General features: G+C 40.9%; 2 protein-coding genes across 5 annotated transcripts in view; one reads left to right on the forward strand and one right to left on the reverse strand.

Annotated features, from left to right (window-relative positions):
• Window positions 1-2788: 2788 nt before the first annotated feature.
• Window positions 2789-11691, forward strand: LOC136428695 (probable 2-ketogluconate reductase). Of its 3 annotated transcripts, none has more exons than XR_010754647.1 (9): window positions 2789-2923; window positions 4939-5131; window positions 5796-5888; window positions 6465-6576; window positions 6987-7088; window positions 7670-7736; window positions 8617-8795; window positions 9257-10269; window positions 10680-11691. XR_010754647.1 is itself a non-coding variant. In XM_066418404.1 (9 exons), the coding sequence occupies exons 2-9, from the start codon at window positions 4970-4972 to the stop codon at window positions 10692-10694; spliced, it is 969 nt and encodes a 322-aa protein (XP_066274501.1). In that variant the 5' UTR covers window positions 2789-2923; window positions 4939-4969; the 3' UTR covers window positions 10695-11691. The 3 variants fall into 3 exon arrangements, 2 of the variants coding, with proteins under 2 accessions (XP_066274501.1, XP_066274500.1); XM_066418404.1 differs by having other exon boundaries at window positions 9257-9495; XM_066418403.1 differs by having other exon boundaries at window positions 9257-11691.
• A 397-nt stretch (window positions 11692-12088) lies between these two features.
• LOC136428694 (cytosolic carboxypeptidase 1-like) overlaps window positions 12089-24847 on the reverse strand; it is a 36086-nt gene continuing 23327 nt past the window's right edge. For both annotated transcript variants that reach the window (XM_066418401.1, XM_066418402.1), the window contains 21 exons: window positions 24631-24762; window positions 24188-24281; window positions 23801-23838; window positions 23523-23669; window positions 23183-23257; window positions 22585-22755; window positions 22076-22155; window positions 21587-21718; window positions 20470-21233; window positions 20073-20222; window positions 19718-19805; window positions 18997-19153; window positions 18424-18656; window positions 17816-17969; window positions 17495-17566; window positions 16976-17084; window positions 16490-16619; window positions 16135-16269; window positions 15555-15728; window positions 14992-15203; window positions 12089-14064 (listed from right to left, as the gene is read on the reverse strand). In XM_066418401.1, the coding sequence (XP_066274498.1) occupies window positions 13860-14064; window positions 14992-15203; window positions 15555-15728; window positions 16135-16269; window positions 16490-16619; window positions 16976-17084; window positions 17495-17566; window positions 17816-17969; window positions 18424-18656; window positions 18997-19153; window positions 19718-19805; window positions 20073-20222; window positions 20470-21233; window positions 21587-21718; window positions 22076-22155; window positions 22585-22755; window positions 23183-23257; window positions 23523-23669; window positions 23801-23838; window positions 24188-24281; window positions 24631-24762 (3452 nt within the window). In that variant the 3' untranslated portion in view covers window positions 12089-13859. The remainder of the gene's footprint in view (window positions 14065-14991; window positions 15204-15554; window positions 15729-16134; window positions 16270-16489; window positions 16620-16975; window positions 17085-17494; window positions 17567-17815; window positions 17970-18423; window positions 18657-18996; window positions 19154-19717; window positions 19806-20072; window positions 20223-20469; window positions 21234-21586; window positions 21719-22075; window positions 22156-22584; window positions 22756-23182; window positions 23258-23522; window positions 23670-23800; window positions 23839-24187; window positions 24282-24630; window positions 24763-24847) is intronic.

Raw genomic sequence — 24847 nt, forward strand, 5'->3', positions numbered from 1 at the left:
CATGGGTCATGAATCCAGCAGCAAAGGTCCTTACTAAAATGCAGCACTTACTTGACTACATCCCGTTTAAGGCTAAGCAAAGTAGTCATTCATTACCCACCGCGCCGTGCGAGTCGATTCGCTCGTTTAGAAAATTGCAATCCAGCCGTCAGTAACGTTACACATCATTTATAGCGGAGCATTAACTCTCTTTATACATCGTGCGTTTGCATGTACAAATCTTCACGCCTAGTACTGAAACGTCTGGGGTAACATGAGAGCATGCATCGCTCAGCATGACGCTGATTGAAGGGTACGTTGGAGTCAAGTCTGCAAAGCCCTGTCATATACATCTCATGTCAAGCACAACCAACTGCAATTTATTCATTGGTTCGGCTGTGAAGGACATGAAGCCAAGGTTGCCCAACTATTACTATTACGAATGTTAGCCCTGCTGACAAGAGAAGGCAAGGCAAAGCAAGACATGACAAGACAAGACAAGACAAGACAAGACAAGACAAGACAAGACAACACAGAACATGGGATTTGAACATGAAACAGATTTCTAAAATGGGAGGTCACGACCAACATGTGGAAAGTAAGGGTCAGTATGTACAGCTACAATTGTAGGTGGTTTCAAGTGACTCGAAAATGTTCTGAGGGCATTTTGTGTCTATTTGTTGGACAAATTCACACATAATACATGTATTGATCACTAACGATTGAACAGTACGTACTGTGCCCTGATTAGTATGTGCTGTTTTCAAGTTGCACGGATGTCCCCATGAACATAAAACGTACAGTTCTGTGGCTGGGGACTTAGAATACATTCATGCATCTAAAAGGCGCGGTTAGTAGATGAACAATTTTTACGTCAACAGTCCATACCTCAAGATCTCTTTTGGAACGTGGGTCTGAGATGTAGAATAGTAGGTTCATGTGAACTGCTCTCAAAGCAGAGGTTGGTGGAGAAGATTGTGACCTTTTTATCATATTCCCCGTTTTCTGTGGGCACTCTCCACCAACTTGGTGAAGAGTGCCAAAAGAAAACGGCACATATGATAAAGAGGTCGCAATCTTCTCCACCAACCTCTGCTTGGAGAGTACAGGTGAACAAGGCTGAATCAGAGACAGAGATGGCAGACTCCACCCCCGGACGGTGAGCGCCCTCTAGTAGAACATGGACAAACTGCAATACGGGTGATTGCGTTGTTACCTGTGTCATCATCCCCTGCATCTTCACATCCCTGTTATAGAGCCATGAGAGCTTCAAGTTCAAACCGCCAGAGGGAGTCCCCGAACTTTCGTAGAATGTTATTTTTCGGATAGCACAAGCTCCCGTGTCATAAAGAGTGGTGGTTAAAACATACGTGCGTATACGTCCATGTTTAGCAATAAGACTAAAGCAATATACGTGGCGTACGACAAATACATGGGTCCTGCATTTGGCGCTAGCTACATTCAAGAGGATCTCGCGATCTTACAGAGTTGTAGGCTTAATTAGTAACTTTTTCTCGCAAAATTGTTGCCACCTTGCTACGAATAACGAGAAATTGAAAAACTTATATAATCCATATTGCTACGCGTGATGTGAATTTTGTCAAACTGGGATTATTTGTTAGTTTATAATTGCTTTGAAAAATTTTAATGCCGATATCATAATGACTTCTTGTGATAATCAGTCTAAAGCAGAACAGTTTGTGTGTGTGTGTGCCCCCCCTCCTCTACTAGGCGATTAAAATACTTAGGTTTGTTAGAAAATTGCGCGTTTAGAAATTTCAAACGTCATTGGCCCCGCACATTAGAGCAGAAAGTCCGGTTTTTCTGAGGTTTCAGCCTCATGATTAGAATACTCTGGCTGGCGTTTTATAGATGATCTGGACGAACGACTCGCGAGGGGTTAGTAACCTGATGCTTACATGACAGCTCTGTCCTAGTAAATATGTGCTGCAAAATCTCATAGCAACGGTAACTGGGGGGTCAAATGTAACGTTATCCGTACAATATTGACCTGGTGGAGTTGACCTTTAAAACAGAGTACCCACCTCCATGAAAAAGGGGGTCATGATTGTTTTGGGTTTGCCTGTCTGTCTGTGACTCTGTCTGCAATTCCGGATAATTGTGGTGAGCATAATTTAAGAACCTCTGGATGGTAGTACGGCTTGTAATGATTGATATTCGGTATGTGGGTAGGTGTTGGGTCAAGGTCGGTTTTGGGCCCCGGGTCGCGGTGTGACCTTGTTTGATTGACGTTATGTTTCCAGTTCCTAAAATGAACGAAACCACTCTCATTTCCCGTTTTGGCAGATGTTATCATGAATGGTGAAGAACGATTTAAGTTAACCCTTTAATCTATGATTTTCTGAAGGACAGTTGACAGAACGAACCACACGTCTGACACGTCCGTCTGCCTTTCTTCTAGTCTTGCGTTTTGTGTACGCCTTCAAGTGTGTTTTGACGTGCTTTGTGAAAACTTGTATTGAATTTTGAATATTGTCCCCAGGGCTAACCCTTTGTATTGAATTAATCTCCGAGCAGATCCACATCGGGCGCGAAAATCGTAGTATGCTAGCCAAAGAAGGTCCAGTCAGCCAGAGAGGGTCCAATGGCCCGGGCTATTGGACCCTCTCTGGCTGACTGGACCTTCTCTGGCTAGCATACTACGATTTTCGCGCCCGGTGTGGATCTGCTTGGAGATTAGTGTATAGCCTTCGGCTAGTTGGGCAGACCTGGCTGTACTTTTTTTACAGCCAAATAAATAAATCCAAATCACCCCGCCTGGCCGGCCACGCCCCCATACTTATGCCGCACGTTACGTCACGCCGGGAGAGCCATTGGGCGTCCTTCACTCCGCACGTACAGCACGGGCAGCCACCCGGTATAAATAACCTGGAACCTCCGCTGTAACCACTCTCCTCACCCGCCAGCTTTCACCTACTCACAGGTAAGTCTATACATCTCTACCGACTAACTTAACTGTGAACTTAAGCATTAGAAAAGGGACAACCTTTGACGTAACCCAAATGTTTATAACCCAGGCCATGCCGGTAAACATGGCGATCACTTCCGCGTTCAATATCAGTACAGAGCCTCTTGCTTGTGACTTAAGAAGATTATATTTTTGTCACTTTGTACGATGTTCACGTCTGAAACGTCTAGACTAGGTTAAAACCACGATCGATCAACAAACCAATGAATTATTCAACGCCCTCGGAGTTGTGGGAGGGGAGGGGGACGAGAAGCCGGTAGTTTGAACGTGACAACATTGACCTTCGTAAAACATTTAGCCATGGCTGGGGAGTGTAACGTTAGAGGTCTATAGATAGATCTGAAATTTACTCAGCAAAGACAACATAGTAGCTGGTCTTGAATCAAACACCCTTTTTTTCTTCGAATTTTAGCATCAAATCTTTGACGACCTCCAATTAATGCTCTCTTAGCAGATCATAGCCATAATTTACAAATTATAGTCATCAACACTTAAGTTAAGGGCGACTTGTAACACATAAATTTCCATATCAATGACTTGCAGCAGCAGTTGTTTTAATCTTTTTATACAGTGTACTTGTCCTGAAATCCTGAACGTTAACCAGGTACATTTTTGAAAAATTCATTAATATTTAACCATGTCAGGACCTGATTTTGAATCCTATGTCTAACGTTAATCTACCCAGACACTGGGATGGTTAGAGCTGAATCTCTTGTTACCACAGTGACAAACGCCAGATCATTATCTATTATATGATCACGCGAACAGACACGGAAGCATTTAACCTTGACAGAGGTTATCATGGTACAAGTTCACGAGGATATATGCCATAGGTTGTTGATGTATCATGTTAACATTGAAATAGCATACACTATTGATATGGGAATGCACGAAATATAACATACCGGAAAATACTTTTTAAGTGCATTTCATTGAGATATTTTCGCCATATGCCTGCTGTCCGCTTGAAAGGTTCAGTCGTTACCTTAATGTGCCTCATTTGTCAAGTGTATTGCCGCCATTTTGTGATGTGCAATTGACATCTGTAACGGTTAGTATTATAGAAGCCTTTCATTGTGACTATCTAAACCCTCACCCTGTCTGGATATACTTTGATCACCTTTTCAGGTAAAATGCAAATAATTAACTTTACTGATGAAAATTATTTTCTGAACAAAATATGAGGAGGAGGGGATTAGCATTTTTGTACATACATTTTTTTAAATTACTGAGGTTCTTCAACTCTGTAAGGAAATGTTACCATTCCTTTAAGGTGTTGCATTACAACAATCACAGAAACGTTATACTGTACAGTACAAAGTATGTTTAGACGTCTTTCACAAAGCAGCAGTTATTCAAAACCACTGAACTTTTCACCCCAAATCCTTTCACTTTAATATTTCATTCATTCATAAATGTATTTCTTACATATTATTAAGCTGTTATGAGAATTATTTTGTGCTTTAAGCACATTAAAGGATGTTTCATTTCATTTCTTTTGAAAGTAATAAGTGAGAAGATACCAGAGAGCGGTTTCTGAAAGGGTCATTGACCTAACGTTACATTAAACTACATTCTGGGACAAAAATAACAGTGGGTTTGGCACCAACACTACCTACCCATTATAGAAGTACATGCAGCATTTAATAGGCCAGACATATTGAATTCAGCTGAATCTTTCTTAGGTTTTATAAAGAAATTGTCACAATACTGCTGCACAAGAAAAATTACAATTTCACCAGTTAGATTTCTATTCTTATGAATGATATCAAATTTACAAAAGCTTTAAGATGGGCCACTATCAGGATCACTTCTGAAATCTGCTTTGTCACTGTGAACACACTATGCTCAAAGAGTGTAAATATGCATGACTCATGACCGCATAAATCAAAACTACACACCTGATTATAGAGCATACAAAGGTCACTCCAAGGCCACACTATTTATTACTTGATACTCTTTCACTCCAGGCTTGTATAACACAGTGGTAAAGACACAGCTATGGCAGACAAACCTTTGGTGGTAGCGTCCCTGGCCGACCATGAGCTGTATGTGAAGATTGTGGAGGAACACTTCCGTGTGGTGTGGTGGGAAGACTACATCAAGGCCCCCGAGAAGTACAACAATGACATCCAGGGAATATTGGTGGATGCCTATGGCAGGGTGAGTTAAAACCTTTACTTTGAAATCCTGCGCTTAACTCTGCATCTGTATATCTATATAGCCGGTATAACTGCTCTTCAGCGTTACACACCAACTTTGTAACTTATAATCGAACTTGGTCTCAACAACCACTGAAGGGACTAAGGAAAATGGTTGGTAAGAGGGAGTGTTTGCTCCAGACAACAGTCTGAGATCTAACTATGTAAATTGGACAAGGCTGTTTAATTGTGTGGTGAATATGACTTAAGGTGGTTTGGCTGTGCTAGGTAATTTGCCAGCCAGGTTTGACAGTCATCATCATCATATCAGGTTTGACAGTAATACATACAGAGTGGAAAAGGGATACCTCAGAAGGGAGACTGTTGGTCCAACCGTGCAAAAGTAACAACAAGATTTTGTGTGTGTTTAAAGAAGAAATTAATACTTTAACAGACAGTGTTATGGTAGCACTAGAGATTTATGACCATGTGAATGTAAAGAGGGGTGGAATCCAGCCTCCATACATGTTTGACATTATTGGGGTGGAATTGGATACTATACCTTTGAACCAATTGAGTCCAAGCTTGATTGATTAGTTAGGGCTCTCACACAGTGAACTTCAATCTGTCAACCAAGTAGCACTGGTTCGTTTGAAAACATTGGACAATGTAAGTGTTTCTTACAGCTGAAGCGTGTGGATGGCTCACTCCTGGACCACCTGCCCAACCTGAAGATCGTCAGCACCCTGAGTGTGGGAACAGACCATCTGGACCTGGAGGTAAGTACAGGGGAGAGAAAAACACCTGCTGTCTCTAAAGTCAGGGCATTTATGGAGCAGCTGTTCTGTTTCTTCTCACTTCTCACCCTGATGTCTTTAGGCCAAGTACCTGTAAGATGTCAGCCTTACAAAATATCTACATGTAGGTGCACCAGTGCACCCACAGTCAAAAATTAGGTGCACAGCTCCAATTTTGGGTGCACACAGGTGCACATGCACCCACTATTTCGAGCCCTGCATAACTGTTCTCTCCTCAGCCATTTTCTTCACTGCTTGGAAGTTTGGTTCTGCTTTTCTGGTTATCTCAACGATTTGGTCTAGCCATCTCTTTCTTGGTCTGCATGTTGGCCATTTCTTTTTAGGTGTCGAACTGAATATTCTTTTTACATCTCTGTCCTCTGGCACCCTGTGCAGGTGTTCTAGTACTAGTATTCAAAATTGGAGCTTTGTTTTGAGTCTCCAAAAACGTTCCTAATTATTGGGTTAAAACGAATTATCAATATTTGTTTGAAATTGAATGAATCTGTATATGTACCACAAACTAAAGTTGTGGTTTTTGATTTTGTTGATACAAAGCTGCTGTTCAAGAGAGGCATCAAGGTGTCCCGTGTGCCGGATGTGAGCAGTGACTGTGTGGCAGACTGGGGCATGACCTTACTGGCCGGTATGGCCAGACGTATTGTCAAAGGTACGTACACGTTTAGAGAGTCACTGGTGTAGGAACAATGTACAAGTTTGTAAATGCACCTTGGTTTGCTATTGCAATTACTTACATGTAAACCTACGGCTTTCATTGAGAGAGAGATAGGGAAATGTAGTTAATCTTTCAATCCAACACTAAAGAATTGGACCAAATTTTTTACTATGAAGCTTTAGTTTTTGTCAAGGTTGTGTGAGCACTGACTAGGGGGCAAATGACAGATAGAGAAAGGTTATTCTGCTTTGCTGTGTAGACATTTAGAGCATAAGTCTAAGAGTATCCTTCTCAATTCAGGCGCTTTGTGTGCATTTACTAGTGAATGCATGAAAGTGGAACTGAAGGTAAAAGTATATGCATAAGATGATGACATTATATTCATTGTTTATCTTTTATTTTAGGCGTTGATTCAGCCAAGAACCCTGCTACTCCTTTTGACTTTAACATCATGGGGAAGAAAATCACCGGGTCCACCATTGGTATTGTTGGCTTTGGCAGAATTGGTAAGTAACAATGCCTCATCTTAGCTGCAAGGTTAGGCAATGGACACAAGTAGAATATTGCTGTAACAGTGTTGCTTGCTCATCAAAGATCTGAAGGCTTAAAATGCTATACTTCAAACAGAAACAGATTTTGTTCTCTAAATGCGGTGGAAGAAAAAAACAAGCAATAAGTAATCAGATAAGTAAAAAAAAGCCTTAGGATGATTGTTGCTGTTGTTATCATGACATGGCAGGTTTGAAATGTCGTCAACTTTAAGATGTACATATAGAAAACAGTACATAAACGAACGGATACGGACCATGAACCAGCTTTAGCCCTACTTTATGTTGTATGTTGTAGAAATTGTATATTGTTGTACCATAAATATGTAATGATATATGTTGATAGAGTTATTAGGACTCAAATGACTGTGTATCTCTGTTATATTGTATCTGACCCTTACCTCTTCCCTCATAACCTCAATGAAAAGCGGCCTGCGTGCCGATTTGAGCTTATCATGAATAAACAAAGGTTCAAACAAACAAACAAACAAACAAACAAACAAACAGGACTCTCTGACTGATGAATGTGTTGTCTCTAGGTTACAAGATTGCAGAGCGAGCCTGTGGATTCAGCATGAAGGTCCTGTACTATGATGTTTTCCGGCGGTGAGTTTCATGTAGCCTAACTTGATCGCGCCCCTAAAGATTCAAGATGTATTTAATGAAATGTCGCCTTGGAAGACTGAATTACATTCAATTTACAAGATTAAAATTGTCACCTAGGGCTTGTATTGTACATCAATATTGCACATTAAGAATGGTACAATGGATGCATGATATTGCATCCTATATCACACTTGCTGACAATAATCAAAACAACCCTAGCAGTCTGCCATGACTGACCAAGGGGGCCAATTCACCCCTGGCAGCAAGAGCTTGTGTAACACAGGCTAAGTTTCAAATACTGTCAACAAAAGCTGGCATCAAAAGTTCCAAAGTGTTCTTAATGGTACATTTTGTAAGTGCAGTACAACAGACAGTACAACAGGTGCGTGTAAGAAAAGCTGCAGTTTATGGTTGACCTGCTAGATGGTGTTAATGCACATGTATGGTGTAAACACCCTGTCCTTGGTGCTGAAATGTTTTCATGTGATATACCCAATGTATTTCACATCCTCAAAAGCCGACCTATCCTTGCAGTGAATAATACCATTCTAGTCAGTTCATATCTCATATTGTTAACCATCATTACCGACATGAAAAATGGAGGTATAGTTTTTGGCCTGTCTGTCTTTTTGTGTTTCCGGAGTTTGTAGTCAGCATAAATCAAGAACATCTGGATGGATTATGATGATATTTGGTGTGTATGTAGGTCTTGGAAAGACAAAGGTCAAGGTCAGTTTTGCCCCCCCCCCCCGTATGTGACCTTGGTACTGCAGCAGAACGTCTGGTTTTTGTATCTATTGACATGCTATGGTCTTGTTTTTTTACTGTATATTCAGCTGATTCATTCAGAGAAGGCTTATTAACGTACAAATTGTTTCAGATCGGAGGAGGAGGAGAAGAAGATTGGTGCGACGTACTACGGTAAAGTAGACGAGATGCTGCCGCACTGTGACTTTGTGGTACTGATCGTACCACTGCTGCCCACCACCCGCGGGATGATTGGCAAGAAGCAGTTTGAACTGATGAAGAACTCCGCCATCTTGATCAATGTTGCAAGAGGTTAGTAACTAGTACATGTACAACAAATTATGCTGAGTTGAGGATGCTTCTTCTTAGATTGGACATAACAACAAAGTCACAGTAAATAGATGAAAATATTGTCTATAAAACTGGCGAAAGAATTAAAGAATCATTCACTAACATCAAATATCTGAGCAAATACTGTTGTAGGAATGGAATAATAAATTGCATCTATTCAATTGATATTCACAGTCCAAAAGAAAATGATCTTTTAATCTCTTTCCTTCTGAAAAAAAGCAAAAGGCTGTTAGGAAATAAATCACAAGATACAGAGTAAAGATAACACTATACACCTGTCTGCAAGAAGAACAAAAGTTTCATCATACCTTCTTCACTATGTAATGATCACATGCACATCCTACACTTATGCAAAATAGGTATTGAGTTCAAGTACTGTACTACTTCATTTTGTCATGTTTAATTGATGATTCTGCTTTCAGCCCAAGTTGTAGACCAAGATGCGCTTGTGGAGGCACTGAAGAACAAGACCATCCGTTCGGCGGCCATTGACGTTACTTACCCTGAGCCGCTCCCGGACGATCACCCTCTCCGCTTCCTGGACAACATCATCATCACGCCTCACATGGGGGCCAACAGCGAGGAATCCCGCCGGGGCGTGGTGGTTGCCGGGGTGAAGAGCTGCATCGCCGGCGTGAAGGGTGAAACCATCCCCAATGAGGTGCAGCAGCCGACCCACAAACCAGGAAAGCTGCACTAAACAAACTGGAGCAGCTGTCCTGGGTTGGAGCTTCAGCACTAACAAAAGGAGCTGGTGCTTCTGCACTTTACTATTCTTTCAACCCACTAGTCTATTCTAGTTCATGCTCAACCTACAGTCCATCATGTAGACTTGTAAAAGTGGAGACTCCTAGTACTTCAAAAAGTTTATGAAAATAGTTTATGAAAAAAAGTTGTGAATTTCAATCTGAAAAGAGCAATAAAGTTTGTAGGGAATGAGCATAAGAATGGTGTACTTTAGAGCTTTGTGCTTTGCAGGAGAGGGATCTTGCTATTAGCTTATAAGAGGTATAGAGTTAAAGAGAGCAGCTACAAAATTAATGTTAGTTATGTATGTGTATCTGTATAGCCGGTATAACTTAACCTTGCGGCGTAACACACAAGCTTCTATACTCCAGTTACATGAAGCCTCATTCAATGTTGTACATTTCCATATATTCACTGTCTTTCAGCTTATCTATATGTGCTGGGTTAAGGCTCAGCTTTAAAGCTGGTGACAACATAAAGGTTTCATATGCACCTAACATTTGTCCATAAGCTTCAGGGTATATCAGGAGCAGAGCTGCAAGAGAATCTTCTTTTCGTAGCATAGCTATTGCCACGGCTATCCTCTTGCCATGGCTGAGACTCTTGCCATGGCTGTTAGCATTGCCAGGCACTGAAGCTACCACAGCTGTTATGTGAAATGATCCCAGTGCTGAACACTGCTGCAGGGGTAAGGTACTCGTTTTCATGACAAATTTATCATGTGATTTACATTGTCTGTTTTACATGTTTGTGTCAGGGAAGAAAGTGCTCTTTGGCCGAATCAGTGATTCTGCTGGTAGAGATCCTGATCAGAGTCTGTAAATTTTCCTGCACATGTGGATATTTGCTTAAAAGACAGTTATAACGTTTGAACTTCAATTCATTCTTTCAAACTTTAGATCAATGGATTTACAGGAAAGTCAGAATTCATATATGGAACCCCATCCTAACACATTCCTACATGTAGCATCCTGATTGCCTAGTGACACTCTGACTAAGATCTCTAGTCAGATCCAGTGATTCTGCCAGATCGCAATCTCTACCCTGTCATATATGTATCTGTATTACATGTGTCTGTCTGTGTTTTCTGTTTAACAGATGACCGAGTGTTGAAGAGTCACATGAGCCATGATGTACCGAACACCTTACACTTAACATCATCTTAACGTCATTACATCCTTACTACAGGTGAATCTACATGTTTACAGAGGAACAGTTTGATAATAGAATGGTGGTAATTATTATCGATTGCTTAAAAAAAGTAAATTTTGGGCCTATTTGCTCATGAGGTGCATTTCAACATGACATGTCCCATTTGTGTATCCTTTTCATTAACATAAACCTTTGGAACAGTGTACTACCTTAAGGGTCAATTTTGGAATTTCTCTTTCAATAACAATTTGTCCAGTGTGGTGGTGTAATGTTCGTGATGCTTGTCTGTAACAAACTGTAACGTAACTAGAGAGAAGTACAGAACAGGCAGCTGAGAGTATATCTGTAAGAAAGTAACGTTAACCCCACGTAAGAAATTGGGATTTGTGTTTGGTTGATCATTATAAGGTTAACATCTTTGCAGAGGGAAAGTGAGGCTTTCCAATGACATAACATTCAGTGTGGATTATGAAATAACAACACAGATATCACTGATGAACGCACAAATGTCCAAACCTTTTTGGGGTGGGATTAAGGAGTGGTGCTAAGTTAACAGTATATCATTGATCACTCTGTGACGGATCAAGTTGGCATGGTTCTGGGAAAAGTCACAGCTCACATTTGCTGCTTACACTGTTTTGAGTCCTGCTTTGAGATGTGAATGTTGTGTTCTGGGTAGACAGGTATATTTTCAGGATGATGTTTCTAAGCACCCCTTGATAGTTCCTGTTGAATGTTAGGAGCATGAAACATAGTGTTCCAGCCAGCCAAGGCCTCGAGAAAACCTTTGCACCCAGACTATTCATGATCAAGTGCTGCTAATAGATGGTAAATATATATTCAGAAATATTTCTGCAGATGTCACAAAGGTGTGCTACAGATATGCATCTAGTTTGTGGATCATTGAGATTGTATGAAACATTTCAGACCAATAAATTCATAATTATGTTACCAGGAATCAGATTGAAAAGTTTTTGCTGTTGTGTAGACCAGTTATATATATTCATTCATTTAGTTGTGTCATGCCTTGTAAACTTCACAGTTAACATCTATTAGGTACATGTGCCAAAATGTTTCTTTACAATTAGATGCTTGCAATTTGCCCACCCTCAACCAGCTACCAACTACTCAAGAAAAAAACTGCTGCTTTTTTGCAGGGATATTAAACTGTGTCACGGACTTTCAAACAATCTTCAAAACAGGCTCCCCTCACTTATAGGTGGCTTGCTACAAACGGTATATTTCAATGAGTAGCTAACAATGAAAAGAGCCAAAGTATACTGTTATGTTACATACACTAAAACTATCTGTGCAAAAGGTTTCAGCACACATTTATAAACACACACGCACAGAAATTCATATATCATTTTCATTTAATTCCAAATATTCCATTATACATAGCAAGATAGTATATAACAATAATATCAACAACATGTTTGCTAGGATCCATTATATCATGTTGACATTGTGTTTGTGGCTTGTTTTGGCTACATATTGATATCCCTTTGTAAAGAGCAGCACTTCTACTATGTTTGCTATTGATGCACATATCATACGATGCTGTAAGATATTATATTATTCTGTACTTGCATTTTGTCTTACTAACTTTCATTTTAAAGAGATTGGCTGGAAAATTAATGAAGATGAAAAAGTGGCTAAACGCTGCTCTGAAACATGAATTGGTATAAAATATCAACAGAATTAAAAGGGATCAAGAAAGGAATAAAGTTTTATAACACTCTAAAGCTTTGTACAAGTGGCCATTTCACATCTTTTGGCAACCTTTAACTAGTGTTGCACAGGTTTCTGGTTATGAGTTTGAGCAGTGGCTGTACAATTGTTGAAGTACACATGTAGCACCCAAAGAATAAACCAGTTAGTCATATAAGGAGGAAGATTTCTTACAATATAGGAAAACACACTTGCATGAGGTACATTGGTAGCTGACAGGAGAGCAGCCCTAACAAAAAAAATGCCATCTTTTTCAAGAAATGAACAATACAGAGAGATATATCAATATCAAAGATAAGCCTAAGGGAAATAAGGTCTGATTCTAAGGTCTTGTGACATGTTTAACCACTGTACATAACGTTGCATAGTAAGACATGAAGAATGACTACAAGTGATATGGCTTTTACAATTTTTGTTCAACATAACCAAAATTCTGTACAAAGGTACTTGAATGTGTTTCTGTCTCAAACTATTTCGGCCTAACTTTTGATACTTTTTATAACCTTGTAAAATTCTTCAGCTAAATGTACATGTTACACTTGATGAGTCTCATTTTTCACAACCCTCCAGCGTCAACCAACTTGAATAAGATGCAAGTTTCTGAATGTTTTGTATCTGCTAGATAAGCTGAAAATGCACCCAAAACATATCAGGCACAATATACTATTACTACCCAAGGTTTCCATGTGACATACTCAAATTAAAGAAAATAAAACTATCCAGCACTCTGGGAAAAACAGCTAAAAAAGTTATAATGTCTCTTTAGAAAAGGTTGAAAAAAAATGAGGAAAAAACATCCCAACATTGGCCCTGCTGCATTGTTGATGATGAGTGATGAAGTCGATGTGTATGACAACGAGAATTGCAAATACATGTAGACCAATACCACCAATATGCTCTCATTTTGTACAACTGCATGGCCAGTTAAGACACACCCATCCCCAAACAACTGTCTTTTCCTCAACTATCATTTTCTTCCTGGAGCAGTCCTTCCATCCTTAAGAAAAACAATATATATCCAGATAAATATGCTTTAAAACACACATGCACCCGTACATGGATGATTGCTATCCGCTTACTGGTAAAACAGTTTCTATCTTTACTCCTACTGCACTCCAATAAAACCTTGCCTAACATCAGACCTGCATATCAAACATATGGCTGATCTTGAGTATGTGGCTTGTTTGTTTTTTGTTCACACTGCAGTTCACTTATATCTGCAATGGGTTACTTAGTTCTACCATAGTTTGTGTTTGTCATGATATGTCTGCCCCCTTCCTATACCAATGCCTTTTTTTATCTGCATGAAGTATCTCCTCCCCACACTCCTCTATGAATGCATCTTTTCTGTACAATCCAACCTGATATGTCCTTTTATTAATCTAGAGTTCAAAATCATACAAGTACGTCTCTCCAAGACTCGGAATTCCGCTGTTTTGGCCGTCTGTCCGCAGCGAAGGCCTCTTCCTCCGGCTCCATCGCATCAAAGAAGTCCTCCTGATTGTCATACACAGTGTCCTCGCCATCCGCATCACTGTAGTTACCATGGCAACCGAGCTGTTCCTCCAGGTCATCAGTCTCCTGATCATCCTCTTCTTGGCTGAAATTACGTTAGATAAGATGTAAATTACTTTTTTCAGGAATCTGTGTAGAAGTACTTTTAAGTTGGAGGTGCAAACATTGAAACAAAAATTTGAGCTGTGTGATAAGATGATAAGTTTTTTCTTCAGAAACCTACAGTATGTCGAAGAAGATTTCAAGTTCTGAAATAGTTTTGATTTGTGGTGTGCAAATATTGAAATGAAATTTTGAGCTGTGTGATGAACGTTTCACCACCTGAAAGTGGACCAGTCCAGAACCAGACAAGGGAGATACTGACACTCAGTAAGAAATTGTGAAGTTCCTTGGTGCATGGTACATGTACATGATAAACATTGAATGTGGTATATCAGAAAGGTGATGGTAGAGTAACAAAATCATCCTCAACTGTGTCGATTTTTAACTCTTCTTAAATGTATGTTGGACAGACCCTTAACCCTCCAGACTTTTATGCAATGCTAAAAAAAATATAATAATTTGCCTCCCATCCAGAAAGCTAAACTTTTGTAGTGAGTCGGCAACACATGTATAAATCCAGATGAGAAAGGAAAAATCAAGCAGGCTAGACTCAGGGTGATGTTGGCTGCTGTAACATAATAATATGGACAATAACTGAGAAGCTTTGTTCATAATCAGTTTATATATTAGTTTTTCCACAAATGGGCCATATATGACAAAACCTATATGAGACTTCAGCCTGCTATAGTACCCGCACCAAATTTGTACAGGCAGTGGTGTTATGCAGTTAAATGCAGGTCATTTCTTTCTCACACATAATCAGGGTAGGCTCTATCAAATCCTAAGTACCTGTATTTATAGTAAATATCATTACTAACAGGCTTCCTGAACCTTAAAATGTACAGGCCATAGGTTCTATGATCAGGCAACAATTAGAGAAGAGATTCTTTGATTTCCAACAACATCATACCTAGGTGTGCTTGAGTCAAACCTGGCCTCCCCCGCTGCCTGGGATGACTTGTCCCGCCGGCTGTTCTTGTAGGCGTATCCATAGATGGACAGGTCCATCGTGTCCGTTGGGAGGGGTGCAGGGCGGTAGATGTCAGGCTGCTGCAGCTTCAGCAAGGCCTCGCAGAATCTCCTTCCCATCTCCTCTAGATGCTCCGTGCTGATCTGAAGACCCTTGTTATAAAGAGGATAAACACAAGTTTATATACTGTTAACTGTTGGTTTTAAGGCTTTAATTCTGGCCACCAAGCATGCCAATGGCCTCAAGGTGGTAGTGATGTTTGTCATCAAATTGATGAGAAAACCAAGAATGCCTCTCGCCTTACATCATGGTAGAGTCCAAACATATACAAGGCATTATGTATTTTTAATCATAAGGAATTGAGAAAGAAGTTAAGAATATATAATCTCCAAGAAGATCTATCGGTGGTAAGTATCAAAAGGGCCAACCAGTACCAAAAGCCACCAGGACCTAGATCTGCTTGGAGATTAAAGAATGAATTAGTGCAGCCTGATGAATCTAACCTTATATCTGCCCTGGTCACAGCCGCAGTAGGTGCTCTCCATGGTGTAGCTCCTGTTCACGCCCATCCTCCAGACCACCACCCTCCCCGTACCCTCCTTCGACTTCTCCACAGCAAAGTTACAGTTCTGCCAGCAGAACTGCTGGGCACAGTGATCCAGGATCCGTGGCAGGGCCTGGTGGGGCACAACTCTGGTCAAACACATGTACAAGGGCAAGGGCAACAACTCTACCATTACCATCAGCACTTGTGCTAGTTCATTGCTGACAGGTGTTTTTAGGGTGCTGTCTGCCAGTTAGATTGGTTAAATTTTTTTTCCTAACCATGGTGACACTATCTTGATAAGCACTACCCTTTCCATAATATCATACAAAAATATTATCAAGGTCATGTTTGAAAGATCATTCAGTCTACATTAACTTTGAAGCATTTTGGCCATGGGCAATATTTGTAGTTACAAACAAGACTTCCAGGTTTTTAACTTGCACAGTGTATACAGGTGTATTTTATGATGGCCTTTGGTTCCATACCCCTCAATTTATAAGCACAATCAGTCAGTTACCCAGAATGACAGAACTTACAGTCATGGCATTGTCCTCGTCTTCCACCAGTCCTGGGTTCTGGTTCTCCTTCCCCTCACTCTCGTCCTGCCCCTGGCTGCACCCGTACATGAACACATTCTTCTTCCTGGAGTGGCCGTGGTAGTCACAATACACCTGGTGGGGACAAAATGGAATGCAGTTGCATTAGTAAAATTAATACAGTATTCAGAGTTAATAGGACCATAGGACGTCCAGGACCAATGATACAAAAAAATGAAAGTTCGTGGCAGTACCAAGGTTGGCCACCAGGAAGCCCTAACTCGATCAAACCCAAACCTCAGCAAAGTTACTGTTAGAATCTAATTATAAAATGTACAAGTTGACCATGACTCACCAGAGGAGTCTTGCCAATAAGCTTGAGATACTGCAGAAGCCCCTTGGTGTGGTAAATGGTGGGGTGGATCTCAGGTGAGGGGTACAGGTAGCAGCGGTTCAGGTCATCTCCACTCAGAGACACACGGTGGCTGGGGGACAAGGTAAAAAGTGGTACAGTGAATCGTGAAATAATTGTGGTGGTTTTATGTGCCTGGTTCTGGCAGTGAACTTTCACTGTGTTCTCATTGCAATGCAAACATATGTTCTGTCTTGCATTAAGACTCTCAATAAGACTCTTTAATAATGATTGTTTTCATATACTGTACCATTTTCTTTTTGGGAACACTTTAAAATAAGGGACTTTAAAAGGGACTTTAAAAAGGACGTGAAATGAACATTCTACATTGCAAGGGATAAGAGATAAGCACTCTTTTGTGGATATTTCTTTATAACATACTGTGTGTGAAACAGGTCTTGGGAAAGATTTCAGTAGATAGTGACGTACCTTCCATTGATGACACCATCAGGGTTAAGCATTGGGATGATCTTGAAGATGTAGGTTTCTCTCAGCTGCCTAGCTACGACATCGTCACTTAACAAGTAGTCCAAGGTTCCTGATAAACACAAACACACAATAAAATTGTTAGACTTCAGCACAATACCTGATTTTCCTTCATACAATCTACTGTATTTTGAGATGATTACCCAACTGAATGCAATGACTTTTGCATTACATTCGGTCAAACCAAAGACTTGAAAATGGTACATACATTCTCTGCTTAGCACTCAGCACTTATATGAGAAAGGGTATACTGTAGTGGCCTGTGTGGCCCAAGGGCTATAAAAACACAAATGGACACAGATTCTATACACTGAAATATGTGAGGAGGATTCTAACTAACTAACTTTAAGTGATACGTTTATCATAAAAGCCAATGAAAGCAGTTTTCCACTACATACATGTATTTCTTCAAAATATACCAAAGATTCATCATGTTTCATTAATGAAGAAATAACAACATACCGTTCATGACCCAGCTTGAGTTGCTCTCTCCGGGATGGACTCTGGCACTGAGGAAGATGTACTGTCGATTATCTGAAGAGAAAAAAACACAGAAAAGCTGTGAGCAATGAACAACTTCTTGATATGTTCCTTAAATGTATATAGCATAGGTAGTGGTTCAAGTGGCAGAGACTGGCACTCGACATAAGTTAAGTCATAAGTCAAGTCAGCACATCCTAATCACTTATTGCAATAACAGTCACGAATCTCTTTTCTGATTGAAAATGTAGGACCAAGACCACTGTAACTTAAACAGAAAAAAAACGCAAGAGTATAACTTACTGAATTCTATTAAGGACTCCTTGTTCCCAATGTCAGGCCTGGCTGTGATAGTGAGTACAGGACAGGGGTTTCCTCCCAGACTGTCACACAGGGTCTGCTGGCGGTAGTAGATCCGGCTGTAGTCAACACTGGACTCCAGCCTCTGCAGGTTAGTCTGAAATAGAGACAGATAAAACCACATAAGTGTTGTTCCCGTTTCATAATGTTATAACTGGTATGTCAGAAGCCTGTAGCCTACATAAAATTTCTAAAACAACATTGTGTCATTTAAGGTTTTTAGACCCAATCATTAGACATCTTCTTTTTTCTGATTGATCTCGGTTGAAGCATGATGACTTTGCATTAGCTATTAGTGCAATGCGGCTTTGGTATGATCGATGACACAAGTATTCAGCCAAGCACATCGGGTCATCCCTATTCTCCATGTTAAATGTGTTGGGTTCTATTATGTTTACTAATTAGAGGTTTGACGCTTGAGTCCAACTCCTGAAGTTCCCTCATATACAGAGGGCCGCTGGAATGATGAAAGCAGTCTTTTACTACATGTCTGAGCTGGGGCCGACCCTGGGATCAAACCCCTCCCTACAGATCCACGGAATTTGACTTACCTGCAAAGTGGAGTAGGTAAAGGGATAGTGGTACGCGAAGTAGCAGATGTCGTCCCTGTGCGGAAACTTGACAGAGAAGCTGAAGGTGTAGTAGGACTTTCCCTTCTGTCCTCCCGTCACCACAGAACTCCTGGCAAAGTGGTTCTTGTAGTAGCAGATGTTCTTTCCTGCCCGGACCCAGCCTGGCTGCCCATTAACTGCCTCCAGGACTGAGTACATTACCGGCTGCATACCTGTTGGGGCAATGGCATGGGAAGTTAGATCTTTCATAGTTCTTTTTGCAAGGTGCTGAAAATGGGACATTTTCATCTTTTGCTAGTTTCACACAACCACTATACCACGAAAGACCAGACCGTAAGGTTTGGTCCACTCACACTGGGAAAGTGTTTAATAATAAGTGTAGTGCAATTTTCAATGTGATGGGGCTATCTTTAAACACAAGCCTCCGGCTTTACGTCCAATCCAAAATGACATCCCTAAGTAATAAGTTGAGTGAGGAAATAGGTGTGTAAAGTGTGTGTGTGTGTGTGTGTGTGTGTGTGTGTGTGTGTGTGTGCGTGCGCGCACACTTACCGAAGTTGAACTGAGAGTTGGCCTTTTCACAGTTGACGATGTTGAAGGTGTAGGAGACGTCGTCCCGCGTGCCGCTCACCTCGAAGTAGAACCACTGGTGGTGGTGGTTAGTGTTGATGTCAGAGTTCAGGATCAGGTCGTACTCATATTTCCTTATCTGTAGAACATTACATTGAAACATTACATTATTCACGAAACATTTCATCATTCACCCGGACGAGAGACCTGGCGCATCCCCGTCCTGTATCAGCCAACAAAAGGGTATGTCACCCTGTAAGGGGCGGTATAATCCCAACGGTGCGTAAGCATGTTGACTGATGATGATGATGACATTGAAATGAAATAAGAGTCTTCTTTGTGATTTACGCTAGATATTCAATACACTTCAGAAAGAATTGAATGGGGATATGAGTTTAGAAAATGTTACTGTTTTTCGTTCCAAAGAACATTTTATAAGGAAAAATACAAGTTGACAAAATACAAGTTGACAAAAATCATTCAGTTCAAAATTATTTCTTCACACTTTCTTGCAAGTATACATCCTTCCATTTTTAAAATATATTCTTCAGCAATTTGGGCATTCAAGTCAATTTTATGGATTATAAAATCCTTCCACTTGGACATGAATGGTACACAAAATGGAAGAAAATGCTGTTAGCAACTAAATCTCAACTTCACCAAACGTCACACCCCTTAATTTAAAGATATCTATCTCTCTCACCTGTACTGCTTTGCGAAGATTCCCGCTCTCAAACTGGGAGTTAAATCTCAGCACATCTGTCCAGGCCTCGTCAGCAAAAGCACTAGGTCTGAAAATGTTGTACGAAAATTTACAATCTTTTCCAAACCTCTTGTGCTAATACTAGCCTTGCGCATGTTGCAAAGTAAGGAGGGAGCCACAATAACCTAAAACAATCTGCTATTGGTAGATTTGGCCCCAATAAGAAACAAGATTATCCATTGCTACTTTTTAGCAATCTCTTCTCTGTCAGCAACATTGAAATCTGATATAAAAAAACACCCCTGAAAATTACAAGTGACAACACACAGTATTATGTGTAAAGCATGGACAGTACCTGTTATCCTCCATTAGCAGCGACGCCCCCTGTCCCTCATCTCTGGAACTGTCACCCCCACAGCCAATGCCATTGTCCAGGTCATAAATGACTCTGTTGATGATCTTCTTGGGATGGATTAGTCTGTCGATGTCCTCAAATACTCTCCTCCTAAAATATGACAATAAAACCATCTTAAAAAAAACGTGAATAATAAATCTCAGTATTTTTCTCAGTACATATTTTACATTTTTCAGACACTCTAATCAGACATCTAATTCCAGCAGTACCACACTGACATTGCATTTGATTTTCTAGACAGACAATATACACTTTACAAAATTCACAGTAAGCTGACACAACATTTACATGAACAAGCAGATTCAGTTTGTCCTCTGATGTGCCAAGCCACACTTACCTCTGCACCCCGAACTCTCGGCTGGTCTGCACTTCGGCATAGTCGGGGGACACGTGTCCCGCTAGGTCAGGGTACGCCAGTTTGTTGAACGGTACCACGCTCCGCACCCGCCGAGCAAACCGTGCATAGACCTTCGGATAATCAAAGAAGTCCAACCCGTTCCTGTTGAATTGCATGTGACTTTGAAAGGCACCGGACTTGTCGCTGTAACTCGTCCGAGATCCCGCCCTGGAGTTGTCACCACCGTCTGTCGCTGAACCGTACGGAGCGGTCAGGTGTGGAAGGAAGAACGATCCGTGGGCACTGTCCGAACTTTGCTCCACGTCGTGGTACGGAGTTACGTTTTCCCGTACCCATTTCCCGCCTCTCCAGTCACTGGAGCTGCTTTCTCGCGAACCTCCGCCACTAGAGAACCCGCTGCTTGTGCTGTTACTGTTGCTGCTTCCAATACTGCGTCTGTCCATAGAAGGGAAAGTCTCCTCATCCGAAAGTCGCATGGAGTTCAGCTCATGAGCCACAAAGTCAGGGTCCGAGTATCTATTCGCAGTCAAACCGTGTTTAGGTATAGAGGGGAGACTGCATTCATTGTCAATTTTGGCATGTGCACTGTGGGGAACCTGGGACCAAGACTGGGTCACATGATGATCTCTCGTTCCCGGGTGTGAGGAGTCCATGCCGGCTGTGGGGATGTAGATAGGAGGGGGAGGTCTGGTGGGCTCGCTGCACCGCCGGTCTTGGGCAGCATGAGCCAGACCTGACGGAAGCTGACAAGAACGGTAACTGTGTTAGAATAGGCACGGAATGTCTCTCAACATAAAACATTTCAACACGTCCAAAGAACTAATACAACTAATAGAGAGGAAATACTGTATTTTGCTTGGCAATGCTTGTCCTGATTGTGCCTATGCTTACAATGCTTGTAGTGTACATATAAGGCACAGGTAAATTTCATCAGATACATGTACCTTAGAAATAAGTCCTATGATATCCGAAGATAGCATACTTTTTAATTACTGTGCATACTTTATCATTAAACTACATGTACAAGTATTCTGTATCCTGGTATTTGGGTTAATGCTACGTAATGCAACACAACCATAAACCATAAATCCCTTACTCTGAACTCCCTGAGTTCTGGGAAGAACTTCTCGTAACCAAAGATCTCCTCAGCCGTGCGAGGTCGTTCCTCGTGCTCCTGGCTGGGGGGTCTGGACTCAGGCAGCAGCACTTCTTCTTTCTCTTCCTGTTCCTGCAGGGAGAGCGTACATTTCACAGTGTTGTTTAGCTGCAGAGCTGTGCTGTGGGCTACTGAAACTTACATATCAGGGCTCAAAATACATTTTCAGAAACAGGTGCACCGGTTGGTTGCACCTAACCTAACGATTTAGGCACCAGGTACACAAAAAAAGTTGGGTGCATAGCATAGAATTAAGTAAAATGCAAACAAAACCTGATTACAAACCTTACTGCCTTTCTTCAGAGCTTGAATGTAAAATTCCATTGCTGACTTAAACATTCTCAACAAGTGATACAACAGACTTAAAGGTTTTATTTTCCTGATAATCAAATTATTAGAATAAGCAATATACATTACAGCTCCACCCACCAGTGCCTCCAGCCTGGCCAGTTCTGCCTCCTCCTCTCCAGCACTGAGGTCATCGTCATCACTTTCATCAGCAAGGTCTTCTGTAAACCAATCAGAAGCAGGCTCAGTGTAAGAACACTTTATACCCACACCCATGAAATACCTTAAAGTACATATAAATCCTACAGGTATACAAAGATCAAATTTTGTCACTTGCAACGTTCAAACGTTCTATACTACATGTAACCTCCTCTGTGAAATGTAATTTATAACAACACATTTGCAGGCTTTTGAACTCATGCAAATTATTTTCTAGTGATTTTAATTATTGAGAAACAACATCATGCACAATATTGTGATCTTAATGTAATTGAGAAACAACACTGCAATATTGTGTAACGTCCTGTGTTTCTCTGTAAGTGTTCCCCTGCACGTTTGGCCTTGCATATCTGGCTTTGTAGGACGTGACCTGGGTTGCATGTGAATTTCTTATCTCCATATAAAGAATGATTTCCCATGAAGATCCTTGCCTTCTAAGATCTGAGGTAGTATCCCCTGTGGCCCGTCCCCTGCATCCCCCCCGGATCCAGGGAGGTGGTACTTGTAGGTGCTGTTGAGAGTCAGTAGGGGGAGCTGCTGCTTGGGGAAGCACTTCCGCATGATGATACTGGAGAGGTTGATCACTGGCTCCAAGGCTTTACCTGTCATGACATTGTAAAGAGACAGTGTGAGGGACATATGTAAATTCTGTATACATTTATGACATATGTGCCAAAAGAATTAACCCCCATTAACATTAATCTGCCGAGTTACATTGAAAAACAGCGGGTTCGAGAGATCTCTAGTGCAACACCCCAGCCTGTGGACAGTTTAGATATACAGGAGTGCATTACTGGGGGACGCTGGGTTGGAGATCTTCTTGGATGTATCTTTTCAGGGTGGCGGAATTATGTACCCTGGAGGAATCAACTTAGTAGATGTTATATAAAATCTATAACGACATGCTCTGCTCTACTGTATTTCTTTCCAACCTAAAGTTCTCAACTCTATTTTCATTCCAGGATTTGAATTGTTTCTTTAAGTCTTTTGCACAGAAAGAATGGAAATGAAATAATCATGAGTACTCACAGTTGAGAGTTTCCTGGGAGGTGGTATGTAGGATACGGATTCCCTCAGCTTGGATGAAGGCTCTACGTCCAGTTTCTGTTTAATCAATGAAAATGAGGCAATCAAAGACTCCATTCATAAAAAAATTGTAAAGCTTTTTTCTGCATCACTGTTTGAACAAAAAAAAGCTTTAAGTTAACACGAACTGGAAAGGTGCATGCAATGTTTCTTCTGTAGTTACAGTAGACGTCGACCCTACAAAAAGCAAATTAAACCTTTCAAGTTTGAGACATCTACAATGTACAAGATAAATACAACAAGATAAAAATTTACTATACAAGAAACAATAGCAAATACTCACTGAGATTTGTTATATTCTTCAGTACGGTGAGGATGGCCTTCTTGACGTTAGTCTGTCGGTGTCTGACGTCGAACCGGTGCAAGTCGTAGAACATACCGAGTAGCACCGTTACCCCGCCTTGTGCCACCGCACGACCGGCATTTGTTTCTGAAAAGTACATTGATCAAATGAATTCTACTAAACTCATCAATCGAAATGCTTCTTATCAAGTCAAATACATAATTACAGAAGAAAATGACGTAATTTCAGACACGGTCGCAAAACTAGGAAAAACTTACTTGATTTCATTAGGTGTGCAAGTGTATCCAGAGCTAACCTGTAGTGGAAAAAAAAAAGAAGTCAATGTTACATAATGGACTTTAGTGCTATCTTTGGTCAATTCTGTAACAACTTGGTTTACTGTGTATTCTAGCATTTTTCATGATCGTTGTTGACACTACACTGCTAGAAGTAGTGCAATGAAATATACTTATTTCACCTGCAAGGCTCTAATCTGCCAGTTGTTCCAACAAAATTTTTTATGAGTCACTAGACAACCTTTGTACTACATGCCCTTTGGAACCAAGGCTACTTTCCCTATGCAAACATACTAGTACACGTATCAGCTGCCTTAAAATCGCCCCAATAAAAACTGCCCAACAAAAACTCTGCACAAGAGGACCTACTTGAGCATGCTGGTGTATTTCTTGCCACAGGCCGTCATGACTCGGAAGACAATACTAACAGCGCCAGACTTTCCCAACAGAGAAGCGTTCACAACTGAAACACAGAACATGACAGTTTTAAATCAATGAGTCTCCTTGGTAGTTGTATTCTTGTGCTGCAATTCCACCAAAGGTTGCAAGAGGGGGCTTCTACTACAGCAGTACTAGTATACTGTAAATGCAGAAATGTTCGCGGTGTTTTTATGTTCGCGGTTTCACGGTAAGCTTTCAAAACCAACGTGAACATTTATGTTTACAATTCAGTAGTGCTTCTATTGTTTCAAATGTGAACTTAAGACCACCGCGAACACTCCATTTTTCCCTACCCCGAAATCAAAGCCATTTGAACTTGTGTGAAATTGTGAAATGCATTTACAGTATATTTTCACTCCTGATCAACTCACCATTGGCAGCATATAGCTTCAGCACCTGCATAGTCGGGGTCAGGATCTTGGAGCTATGGGGGTGGTTCCGCACCAGACCCAAGGTGGTAGACAGGGTACCGCACAGGCGAGCTTTCACTGCAAACTTACGGTCTAACAGAAAAAAATAAGATTATTAAGCTTCATATTCAGTTAAATCTGATGTCATTTCTGCAGCAAACAACATTTCTGGTAATTA

This window comes from Branchiostoma lanceolatum, chromosome 2, assembly GCF_035083965.1.
Source record: "Branchiostoma lanceolatum isolate klBraLanc5 chromosome 2, klBraLanc5.hap2, whole genome shotgun sequence".
Classification (NCBI taxonomy): domain Eukaryota; kingdom Metazoa; phylum Chordata; class Leptocardii; order Amphioxiformes; family Branchiostomatidae; genus Branchiostoma; species Branchiostoma lanceolatum.